At 45.8% G+C, this 12,521-nt stretch overlaps 1 protein-coding gene across 3 annotated transcripts; it reads left to right on the top strand.

Moving 5' to 3' along the window:
* Positions 1–22: 22 nt before the first annotated feature.
* On the top strand, positions 23–12,490 carry ZNFX1 (zinc finger NFX1-type containing 1). 3 transcript variants are annotated; one of them, XM_084538051.1, is made up of 14 exons: positions 23–41; positions 432–524; positions 1,219–3,312; positions 3,828–3,959; positions 4,213–4,361; positions 4,556–4,699; positions 5,116–5,233; positions 5,448–5,692; positions 5,831–5,970; positions 6,295–6,449; positions 7,114–7,259; positions 7,626–7,736; positions 8,442–8,537; positions 9,968–12,490. In XM_084538051.1, the coding sequence occupies exons 2-14, from the start codon at positions 470–472 to the stop codon at positions 12,398–12,400; spliced, it is 6,018 nt and encodes a 2,005-aa protein (XP_084394177.1). In that variant the 5' UTR covers positions 23–41; positions 432–469; the 3' UTR covers positions 12,401–12,490. The 3 variants fall into 3 exon arrangements, with proteins under 3 accessions (XP_084394177.1, XP_084394176.1, XP_084394175.1); XM_084538050.1 differs by having other exon boundaries at positions 27–45; XM_084538049.1 differs by lacking the exon at positions 23–41 and having other exon boundaries at positions 336–524.
* The last annotated feature ends 31 nt before the right edge of the window (positions 12,491–12,521 follow it).

Raw genomic sequence — 12,521 nt, 5'->3', positions numbered from 1 at the left:
GATTTTTTCGTGGCGGTCGCCGGTGTTGTGGGGGGCGGGACGTAGGTGCTGTCTGCTGGGGGAAGGGGCTCGGTAGCGGGGAAGGAAGGGGCTCGGTAGCGGGGAAGGAAGGGGCTCGGTAGCGGGGAAGGTACTGCTGCCCGCTGGGGACGGAGAGGGGGGAGCCGGTACGGGGCGGCGGCGGCGGGAGGGCGCTGCCCCGGGGGACACGGGGGACGAGGGACGGGGGACGGGGCGCTGACGGGTCTGCCTCGGTGCTGGTGCCCCGCGCCGCCCCTGGGCGTGCTCGGTCCTGGGATGCGGGGCGGGCCCTGCGGGGAACTGGAAAGCGAAACCCGGCGGCGGTGGCGCGGGCGGGGCCGTGGCTCCCCTGGCGTGAGGGGCGCCGAGCCCAGCCGCACCGAGCACTGAGCAACGTCCTCGTCCCGCAGAGCCGCGACGCCCCGCAGAGGAGCCAGCGGCCGGAGCGATGGAGGGGGCCGGGCGGGGGCCTGGCCTCCGGCTGCCCCGCGCGGGACGGAGAGGTGAGGGTCGCCCGGCTGCCGCAGAGCTAAGGCTGCGTGTGGGCTGGGGGTGGTGCGGGGGGAAATGCTCCTTCCCTGCCTGCGCGCGGTGCAGCTTCCTCTCGGCTGCACGCTACTGCGTTTACTTAATTATCCAGCCTCTCACTGGAGCCCACAAAGCAACGATGTACTGCAGCGGTCTCTCTGCTAACTGATACTGCTAGTGGTCAGTGCCCTTCGAGTGTTCTGCTGAGCGTGTGAGGAAGGCTACGCAGCCTATGCTTCCTGCTACTGCGACAGGCTGGGTCTTGTGCAGAAGGTTGCGTTTTAACTGTGCGATTTGAAGTCAGTTGCTACTGCCTTGGTAGTCATGTCAAAGACAGCTAACTCTCAAGGAAAGCGTGTCCCATGTAGGATACGTCGTCATTGGCCTCCCTTAATTCTGCTTTGTGGAAAAGGGTTTATTTTCTCAGTGACTTCCCAGCTTCACAACTGGAGTGGGCTCTAGATATGGTACTCTTTAGCAGTCATGAAAAGGATTATAAGGGAAATACTGAGGGTCTGGATATAAGTGAAATGCTAGTTTTCTAATGTGGTGCAAGATGCCCAAAATATGCTGACAAGCAGGCCAAAATACTTATACTCTCGTGTTGGGAGGCAGGTTAATATGGTCATTATAATTAACAAATGTCTTTTTTTTTTTTTTTCTTTTAAGGGCATGCAGGTCGCTGGGATACTGGGTTTATACAACAAGGGAGAAACAGAATAAACAATGTGTCAGGCCAGACTCATAAAACAGTAGCTCAGGCAGGGGAAAATCCCCAAGCCAGTAATTATACTCTTCTACTTGGGCAAAGAGAAGAGAGATCTGAATATTTCTTCAATCAAGGAAGAAGAAACCAAGGTGGACAAACCAACAGTGGAGCCACAGGACATTGGAATGAACAGGAAAATGAGGGGAGAGGAAAGTGGTATCAAGGTGGACAAACACATGAGAGGGCCAGAGGACCCTGGAATGAGCAAGAAAATGAGGGTAGAAGAAGGAGGCATCAAGGTGGACAAGCATATGATAGAGACAGAGGACTCTGGAACGAACAAGATAATGAAGGTAGGGTAAGGAGATATCAAGGTGGACAGGCATATGAGGGGGCCGGGGGACCCTGGAACACGCAAGAAAATGAGGTTAGGGGAAGGCGCTATCACAGTGGACAAGCACTATCTGGACAAGCCCAGGAAGATGCTAGAGGGCTGAGGAGTGGACAGGAAAATGAAGGGAGAGGAAGGAGGATACAACTCAGGAGGAGTATGCACTTCTACCAGAAACCTACCCCAGGTGGTGCTCCGCTCAGTGAGCAGCCTCAGCAAGTCAAAAAGATTGGCTACAAATTCCTAGAAGGTCTCCTACAGAAAGACCCTTCTGAAGTTGTCATCACACTTGCCTCAAGTTCAGGTTTGAAGGAACTTCTTTCCCAAACCGCTATGAAACCCAGTTTTGTTCAGCTCATTTGTCAGGTGCTTCGAAAAGCATGCAGCTCCCGAATGGATAGACAAAGTGTTCAGCAACTTCTTGGAGTGGTGAAGGAGTCCAACTTTCTCAAGATCTGTCTGCCACAATATGTGTCTGACATGGTAACAGAAGCAGTTCCTGCTGTCCGACATCAGTATCCTGAACATATTGGCAACATCATTTTGCTGCTTCAGGACCTAATCAGTATTTTCCCAGCTAGTTCTGTGCAGAAAATCTCCATTCTCTTAACAGTCTTGCCAGCATCCATAAATGCCTTGCGAGCTTCTGGTGTGGACATCACGGAAGAAACAGAGAAGAACCTAAATAAAGTCCAGATGCTTGTGCAGCACCTGCAAGAGAAGAGACGTGAAGGCACACTGAGGGCTGATAACTATACTCTTATGCAGCCTCAGGCTGACGGTCAAGAAGAAACCTATCGTACAATGACCATTTATCCAACATATAATGAGGTACACCATGATGAGAAACCCTTTCTACGTCCCAATATTGTTTCTGGAAGATATGAGAGCACCAGCATTTATCTTGACACTCATTTCCGGCTTTTGAGGGAAGACTTTGTAAGACCTTTAAGGGAGGGTATCTCAGAACTTTTGCAGAGCTTTGAGGACAAAGGTTTGAGGAAGAAAAAATTTGATGATATCAGGATCTACTTTGACACGCGGATTATTGCCCCACTCTGCTCCCCAACTGGTGTCGTTTACAAGGTTCAGTTTGACACAAAGCCATTGAAGTTTGTGCGATGGCAGAACTCCAGACGGTTGCTATATGGATCCCTGGTCTGCATGTCTAAAGATCACTTTGAAACATGCCTATTTGCCACTGTTTCTAATCGGGATAGTACAGATCTTGCCAAGGGAATTGTAGAGCTATGTTTTAATGCACAGAGCCAAGCACTGCTGGCAGAGGTTCGTCCCTCAGACTCCTTCCTCATGGTAGAGACAACTGCCTACTTTGAGGCATATCGGCATGTGTTAGAAGGGTTACAGGAAATCCAGGAGGAAGATATCCCGTTCCAGAAGTACATTGTGGAATGTGATGCACAGGTGAAGGAGCCAATGTACCTTACAGTGGATACTACATACAACTTTGCACCCTTGACAGAAGATCCCCTGGCAGATGAAGAGAGAGCTCCTGATGGTCTGAGAAGGCAAAGCGTCCGTGTTCTAGATCACAACCAGTGGCCTTCAATGGAAACCTTGGGACTAGATGAGTCCCAGATGGAGGCATTGAGACTGGCACTCACCAAGGAGCTGGCTATTATCCAAGGACCCCCTGGGACTGGTGAGAAACATTTGCTTTAAGTCTCTGTCATTTAAGGAGTTCTCCTTGACTTCCTCATTTAGGGAGACTATCTCCAGAAAAAGCCAGCTGCCCTGTGTCCAGAGCTTTAGTTCCATGCCTATTTGATGCTTGAGAAGCCCAGTTATTGTGAGTTGTGGGAAAGAAGGTTAAAATATTCTGAAATACTCATATGAAAATGTTTTCAACTATTTGATGCCATGGTACCTCTTGCTGCGCAACAGCTCTATTAACCTTTTTAGCAGGTTTGAACACTAAGAATGTTCAGCCCTGATCCTCGGCATGAAGAAAGAATTGCTAGACTAATGCTAATTAATTTAAGTGGTACCTGAATTCAGTAAGCACCACTGCTTGTCTTCTACTAGTACATGAGTGTTTTATATAAAGCCAATTGTCGTGTGTTAAGCTAGCTTCAGTGGCTTGGGAGAAGCAGTGGCAGGAAGAACCCTGCATACAGGGATGGATTACCCTTTTCTGATTCAGATCTTGTTTTACAGGGAAGACTTACGTGGGTTTGAAGATTGTCCAGGCTCTCTTGACCAATAAGCATGTGTGGCAAACGACTGTCCAGAATTCTCCCATCCTTGTAGTCTGTTACACTAACCACGCGCTGGATCAGTTCTTAGAAGGTGAGAGTATCTAGCAAGTATGATGGAACAGAGGGTAGAAATTATACTGTAACTCTTACTCTGTCCTACCTTTTGTCATGAAGACTTGCCCTTTTGGCTCTTTCTTGTGATTCTAGCCATATAGATACATAGTAAGAAAACTTCAGACAGACCAGTCCAGTGTGTTGTGTGCAAAGACTGTTCTCCCTACCCTTTATCAGGCTGCACAAAATAGTTAGCCTCTTTAGCACTAATATTTCTTTCTCATTCACAGGAATATACACATTCCAAAAACACGGGATGGTACGTGTTGGGGGGAGAAGTAGCAGTGAGGTCTTGAAGCAATTCACCTTGAGGGAGCTGAGGAAGAAGTGTGAGTTCCGACACAACTTGCCAATGCATCTCCGCAGAGCCTATGTGAATGTACGTATAGAGTTCACTGGAAACGACTGGGTTACCTGTCCATTGGAGAAGCTAACTAAACTTCTTCCAGATCTGTTCTTTCACATTGTCTTACACTGAAGTCAACCTTTTAATTCTTCTTTGTTCACAGTATCATAACTTTTTTGTTCTGCTGTTTCTGAACTCTGCATATGTCTTCTCTCTATTATGAGCAGATAACCAGTCAGATGAAGCAGGCTGAGGAAGAGCTCCATAAAGGAGCAAAGCACTTAGAGTGCACAACACATGGAGTGTTGCATGAACGTCACTTGGAAGCCTGCATTGCCCCCCAGCACTGGGACAGTCTGATGAAGGGTCTGGTAAGAGAGGTTCCTTTCTTACGAGTCAAGCAGTCCCCAAGTATACTTACTGCCCTTTCTGCAAATGTGTCTGAGCTTCCCCCAGATATACTTCCTTTAGCCTCACTCAACCACTGGAAAAGAAAAGGAGTGAATAGCAAGCTGTGCCAAAGTGACGGGAAAGTAGAGTTAAATTTTGCTCCTTTAAACTGCAGAGATTTCAAGTGATCTTTGTCAGAGTAAAAATACAAGTGCACAAATGAAAGCCTTAACCTGAAGGAGAGGAGGGATGCTATTTCTAGAGATCTGAGGTTGCCTAGACTTCTTGGCTCTGGAGGTCACTTGGTGGACTTGTCCTAATCGTCTTATGCTTCAGGGCGCTGCTTGGTCATCATCCTAAGACTGATGAGGCTAACTGATTTGACTCTTTATATTAGGATCATGAGGAATTCTACTACAGTGCTGCACAACACTCAGTGATTCTGGAGTGGCTGGGCCTTGGTGTAACTGTCTTTACCCAGAGTGCTGCAGAGGATATAGAGGCTGAGAATCCAGGTAAAAAACAAACAAACAAACATCTTCTGTAGGCATTTGCCTAAGCAGTGTATGCATGCCAGAAAATAGACACTGCTACTTAACAGAGGCTGAAAGATGCATAACGCTGTAAGGCAATGGAAAGATTAACTTTAGTTTCTACACGGTGATCTGCTGCACTGTGATTCTGCTAGAGTGGCTATGACTTGCTGCAGTAATTGGTGACTCTTCATAGGTGGTCAGCAGGAGAGAGAGGAGGAGCAGGAAGGTGAAGCAGAAGAGCTGTTGGAGATTCCAGAGGAGGCTGACCTGATTCAGGCTGATAGAGTGATTGAGGATGAAGAGGCAGCAAAGCCTCAGAAGAGGAAGGAGGAAGAGCACAGGGCTGTTCGTGAGCTAGCCAGTGTGTTGTTGGCTATGAAGCTGGAGAACGAAGAAGAAGGAACAGCCCAGCCACAACAGAAGACTGTGCAGTGGGAGGTAACTGTATACACTAGTATACTGTGTCTCTGCTTGATTGTGTAATAACATGGGCATGCTAATACAGAATAATCTTTGTGTTTTAACTGCTTATTTTGGGGTGGGGGCCTATTTCCCTCCCTCCGCCCTTCTCTCTAGATAACTGCTACCCAGAGGAAGAAAATGAAACAGAAGATGAGGGTTGAGCTCTGTAAACTGAGTGCAATGACGGAGTTAGAGGCCAAATCTATTCAGGATCTGTGGCAACTAGACCTGAGCTCTCGCTGGAGGCTTTACAGGTGACAAATATGTTCTACAGGGTCTGTCAAGCAAATGTGTCATAAGACACTTAGAGTTCACAAACTCTTAGCAAGCTGAGGTATTTCTGTCCATACTTGTTCAGTTCATTATCTGAACATGTTTTCCTGTAAGATATTTGCTTTTATCCTGCCTACATTGGCAGGACAATGCTGTCATCTCCACTGTGTGTGTTGGGGACTGAGTAAAGATGCTAGTCATCTCTTGCAGAAAAAGCACGGAAGTTCTGATCTGAACCCACCCAAAACTTCTAGGTCACTGTGCTGCTTCTCTTGCTGTGTGTGGTAACAGCTCTTTCTTCTCAGGCTTTGGCTGCAGACCTATCAGGGGTTAATACGAAGGAGGATTCTTCAGCATGAACAGCAGTACCAGGCAGCAGCAGAAAGGCTAGCAGAACTAAGGCTGCAAGAAGATCTGTGCATTCTCAAGGAGGCTAAAGTTGTGGGGATGACGACTACAGGTGTGCAGCGGTTGGGATGCAAACCAGCATTGCACTGTCTCCATTAGTAATTACCATTTAGTAATGACTAAAAGATCTTATTGTCAAAAGATTAATATTCTGTGCTGCTTGACAGCCTGGGTCAGGCTCCACGTTAGTTTGCAGCCTTCTTCATTTCTGACTCCCTCTGTGAACATGTCTATCACACAAAGTTGTCAGTTGGCTGCACAAGCATTTTCTGCACGCTTTTGAGCAACATTATTTTAATAGTAATGCTCCATTTCTTGTGCCTCAGTTAAACACAGTTCATGTCTCTGATATCTCCACATCACTTTTTGGTGAGCAGAGGCAGCATAAGTCTTGTAATATCACCCTTTGGGAAGACAGTTTTGGGTTTTTATGTGTGGTGATCGATGTGTTCTGGATGTATTTTATGTCTGAAGAGAGAGTTAGGAAAGGGCCAAGGCAGGTGTAGCATTCTAATCCCCACCTCTCTTTCCTGACTTCTCTACATATAGAAGTCATCCTTGGAACAGTGCTGTTTTAAAGTCCACATTCCACAAGACTCAGCATTTTGGAATCATGGGAATTTTCTGGCACACACCTTTATACCTTCCTAAAAACTCTTATCATACCACCTGCACGTAACTATACCTGTTAAGACTTATCTTCTCTCCTTTCTCAGGTGCTGCCAAATACCGTCAGATCTTGCAAAAAGTAGAGCCAAGAATTGTAATTGTAGAAGAGGCAGCAGAGGTGCTTGAGGCTCACACTATTACTACTCTTAGTAAAGCTTGCCAGCATCTCATTCTCATTGGAGATCACCAGCAGGTAATATCCATGGCAGATGCCTCTAACTGTTGTGCAAATAAATTAGAATACTTTAACCAAACATGTTTGGCAAACACCAAAACTTACTGCTTCTCAGTTTCCATGGATACCACAGGTCTTGTCTCCTTTGATTATGGAGCAGAGTTACTGGGGGACTTTTCTTTTTAGTTTAACTGACACAACTTGACATGTGCTCCAATCCACTTCAGTTATGACAGTACATAACTTTGTTATTTAGCACTTCTGCAAGAATCCAGTCTCTGGCCTTTCTGTTGAGAAAAGCCCAGCGATAGGAAAAATAGATAAGTGAAATCTTACTAATAGGTAAGAGTGCTGTTAAAATGGACCCAATCCCTTCTCTTTCAGCTGCAGCCTAGTGCTAATGTATATGACCTGGCGAAGAACTTCAATCTGGAAGTGTCTCTATTTGAACGGCTGGTGAAAGTTGATTTCCCCTTTGTCCGGCTGAAATACCAAGTAAGGAACAGCTATAAAACGTTTCCTTATTGCATTTGTACTTAGCTTGCTTTAAGTTTATAGTACATCTAAGGCTGCTCTGTGAGCAGAAATATAAAAGCTAAAATATTGTGTTACTTCGTTCCTGAAAGGAATGGTAAGAACTGTCAAACTGTCACAAATGGTATACTGTTGTTCAACTAAGTGTCTTGTTCGTCAGTGATGTGACCCACAGCACTGTGGTTCCCACAATTTTTAGTGCAGAGAATGTAACTTATTGTGGCATCCAAAACTGTTCTAGAACTGTGGAGACAGAATCTTTTTGAGATGCCTCCTGTTAAATTGTTGCAGCCATATTTATTGGTGTCTGGAGAAATTAATTCTACCCCCAGAAGTCCTGTATTAAAATTGCCTGGAACAGCTGGTTAGGGGTTAGGGTGAGGTGCTGGCTTTTGTTACTAGAACGCTGTTGTTGTTAGATTTGCACTGAAACCAGTATTCTTATTACAACCCTGCAAAATGACTTTATTGAAGGTACTCTGATACCGTTTAGCTGTGATTGCTGGTGGTGGTGGCAGCAAGGGTGAGATAGGAGGCACTCTATTCTTGGCTTGTCTTCACCCTTGTCTTGTATTTAGCTATTGTCTGTACAGTGGAAAAACAGATTATTGGCAGGGAAATCGGGTGCTCCTTCCTCAAGACTGATGCAGCTCCTTTGTGTTTCAGCACCGCATGCGTCCTGAAATTGCCCAGCTTCTCAGTCCTCATATATACCAGGAACTGGAAAACCATCCCTCTGTCTTGAAGTATGAGAACGTAAAAGTGAGTTTTCAGTAGTACAAGCACTTTCTCTTGCCCCTGTTACTGGCTAAAATAAGTTACCGTAAAATGTAGCGTTAAAAGATTCCAACTTCTAAATCAAGTTCATCTACTGAAATAGATGAAGGAGATGTGGGATATAGAAATAGGCAAGTAATTTGTAGCTCTTCTGGTATTACTGATGGCAGACACTGGAAATGGATCCAATATTGATGATTATAAAAGAACAGTGAAATATGGAAGGACCAAAAGAATTACAGGAGATTGAAACCTAGGAGTAAATCTTAAATTATGCCTCCAGTGTCTCATTTATGAAACTCCAGTGTAAGACAGGTGACTTCACTACTGGAATCTTCCTTCCCTGAGTTCTTTGTTTGGGCTTTTTACCAATACACAGCATCTGCAAGCAAGATCTATGCAGTATAAAAGTATAAAGCAATCTTTTATCGATTAACATGCATAATAAGCATCTAGAATTTAATGAACTGAAAGCATTAGTATGCTTGCCACACCATAAGACACTTGAAGAGTCTTTGCTGTTGTCACGTAGGCATCAGTCAGTAGGGTCAGCCTCTGCTTCTTCCTTAATATTATTGTTTTTATCTTTCACTAATTCCCTTTCTTCTGAGTTTTATTTTTCCCCATCCTAATTATGACTTCATATCTTCCCATGTTAGTGCTTTTATTCCATCTTTGAACTATTGTTAATTGTATCACTGTCTATAACTTTACCTTTCTTATCTTGCATAGCCCTGTTCTGTAGGCTTGTTTACAATACTGTTGTAACTAACTTCCTCAGAAGTCTGAGCCAAAGTTACACTGCTCTGCTGTATCAGAGTTAGGCTTTAAATTCCTGAAATAAGTGACTGGATACCTTTTGGAAAAATAATTTGATGTGGTTATAGAGAGGATTACAGTAGCTTAGCCTACCTGCATCTTTCATAATGAGAAGACATTACTAGTTATTTTAAAGCATGTTTTTTGCTAGTCAGTTTTAGACATGTGATAAGCTCTGTGCACTGCTAACTCCCTATGTTTTCTCCATGTGTTCCAAATAAGTTTTTATTCACACCATGAATCCAAAACAGAACTGTGGCGATTTGGGAAATGTTATAAGAACCTAATCTTTTCTTTTCCACAACCTGAAAGCATACTGTAGAAATAACTCTGAAAAAAGATGGGGAATAAAATGATCCACAAGAACAGATGTCATATTAGGATACTGAAATGTCATTAATAAGCTGAAATATCATTAATAGGTTTAGGTTTCCATAACATTCATCAGAGGTGACTAAGAAAATTGCCCAAGTATGCAGTAACTACATATTTCTTGAGTCATCTTCTTAGTAGATAATCAGGAACATAGAAACAGACCATAGAAACAGAAGCTAGAATTCTGCTTCTAAAATTCTTTCTGTTTCCTCTTGTTTCAGGGAGTCTTATCTAACCTCTTCTTTGTGGAGCATGACTTTCCTGAGCAAGAGATTCAAGAAGGGAAAAGCCATCAGAACCCACATGAGGCTCGGTTTGTGGTGGAACTGTGCAAGTACTTCTTGTGTCAGGATTATCTACCTTCTCAGATCACCATTCTCACTACTTATACTGGGCAGCTTTTCTGTTTGCGCAAGCTCATGCCAGCCAAGACTTTTGCAGGTGTGAAGGTTTATGTAGTGGATAAATACCAGGGAGAGGAGAATGATATTATCCTGCTATCACTTGTGCGGAGCAACAAAGAGGAGAGAACTGGATTCTTGCAGATCCCTAATCGGATATGCGTAGCGTTATCCAGAGCTAAAAAAGGACTGTATTGTATTGGGAATATGAGAATGCTAGGTAAAGTTCCTCTCTGGAGCAAGATCATTCACACCTTGCGGGAGAAAGGCAACATTGGCCGCTCACTGACCCTTTGCTGTCAAAACCACCCTGAGACCAAGACGCTGGTATCTACAGCAGCAGACTTCAGCAAAGTCCCAGAAGGAGGCTGTAGTCATCCCTGTGAATTTAGGTTGAGTTGTGGCCACGTTTGCACAAGGGCATGTCACCCCTATGACACTCAGCACAAAAAGTATCAGTGTCTGAAGCCTTGTCAAAAGGTGCTTTGTACAAAGGGACATCGCTGCCAACAGTCATGTTATGAGCCATGTGGACCATGCATGGTGATAGTAGAGAAAACTATTTCAAAGTGTGGTCACCTGCAGATGGTGCCGTGTTCTTGTCCAGATAGTGAGTTTGTCTGCCAAGAACCTTGCCAGAAAAAGCTGAACTGTGGGCATACATGCAACAGATTCTGTGGCCAGGAATGCACTACACGGTGTCCTGAACTGGTTAAAGTCACACTGCAATGTGGCCACACCCAGAAAGTTAAATGTTGGATCACTGAAGAGATGAAACATGGGAAACCTGTTGAATGTAAAACTAAGTGTTCTGTCACACTGGAGTGTGGTCATGCATGCTCAGGTTCCTGTCATACCTGCTTTGAAGGAAGATTTCATAAGCCATGTAGCAGCCCATGCAAGCGCTTCTTGGTCTGCTCCCACAAGTGTAAGCAGCCTTGTACTGTAGAATGTCCTCCCTGTCAGCTTGACTGTCAGAACCATTGTGTTCACAGCAGGTGTAAAAAGAAATGTGGAGAGCGCTGTTTTCCATGTGTAGAACCATGTGAGTGGCGGTGCCAGCACTATCAGTGTACCAATCTTTGCAGTGAACCATGTAATAGGCCTCGCTGTGATGTACCATGTACTAAGTTGCTGCGATGTGGACATCCTTGTATTGGATTGTGTGGAGAGCCCTGCCCAAATAAGTGCCTTGTTTGTGACCATGAGGAGGTCACTCAGATCTTTTTTGGCTTTGAGGAAGACCCAGATGCTCGATTTGTACAGCTTGAAGACTGTGGCCATGTCTTTGAGTCCCAGGGCCTTGACCATTATATGGATGAAGATGATGATGTTGTCAAGCTGAAGGTATGTCCTGTCTGTCAGACACCAGTCAGAAAGAATTTGAGATATGGTACCATTGTGAAAAGGCGGCTGGATGAGATAGAGAAGGTGAAAGAGAAAATCCAAGGCCCAGCACAGGAAATCGAGTCTAGCAGACAAAGACTACAGGCTGCACTCATAGGGAATGCTGTTCTGCAGAGGAATCTACCCCATAAGTACTTCATGTTGGAAGATAAACTAAAAGCTTCTGATCTCTCTATAAAGAGTATTGGACTAATTGAGAACCAGCTTAACTTCTACAAGCGTGTAGCTGACCTAACTGATTCTATGAGCAAAATTGATGTGAATGAGCGGAAAGGCCTGAAAAAGCGGCTGGATGAAGTCCAGGAGTGGCTGGATATGCCACGCATCAGCTTTACAGGGCAGGAGCTCTCTGACCTGCAAGCTGAGATCCAGAGACTGACTTTTCTACAGAGCCTCTTGTCAAGGTGCAAAAGCGCAAGTGGGATGATCACCACGGCCCTCGCAGCAGAGATTGCCTGTGTACGTGAGATCTTGGAAGGGACAAAAAAGTTCACAGAGGCTGACGAAGCTGCAGTGAAGGCTCAACTGGAGAGGCTCTGCACCGCCTTGCCTGTGTCGGGGCTGGGGATCTCTGAAGCTGAGCGGGTGCAGATTGTCCGTGCCATAGGCTGTCCCCGTGGCCACTGGTTCAAGTGCAGAAACGGGCATATCTATGTGATTGGGGAGTGCGGGGGGGCGATGGAGAGGAGTAAGTGTCCCGAATGCCACGCGGTCATCGGGGGCACAAACCACGCTCTGGACAGCACCAACAGCCTTGCCCCCGAGATGGACGGAGCGACCCACGCAGCCTGGTCCGAGACAGCCAACAACCTGCTCAACTTCGAGGAGCTGCGGCTGCTGCTGTAGCTGGGCGGCCGTCCCCGCTTCTCGCACGCCCCCGCTCGCGGACACGGCGTCGGCTCTCGGGCCCCCAATTAATAAAGTGCACACACGCGGCCCGGCGCTGCCCGCCCGCCTCCTTTGTCCG

The sequence above is a fragment of the Aythya ferina genome (assembly GCF_964211825.1).
Source record: "Aythya ferina genome assembly, chromosome: 16".
Taxonomy (NCBI): domain Eukaryota; kingdom Metazoa; phylum Chordata; class Aves; order Anseriformes; family Anatidae; genus Aythya; species Aythya ferina.
This window is presented reverse-complemented; position numbering and strand designations above follow the sequence as displayed.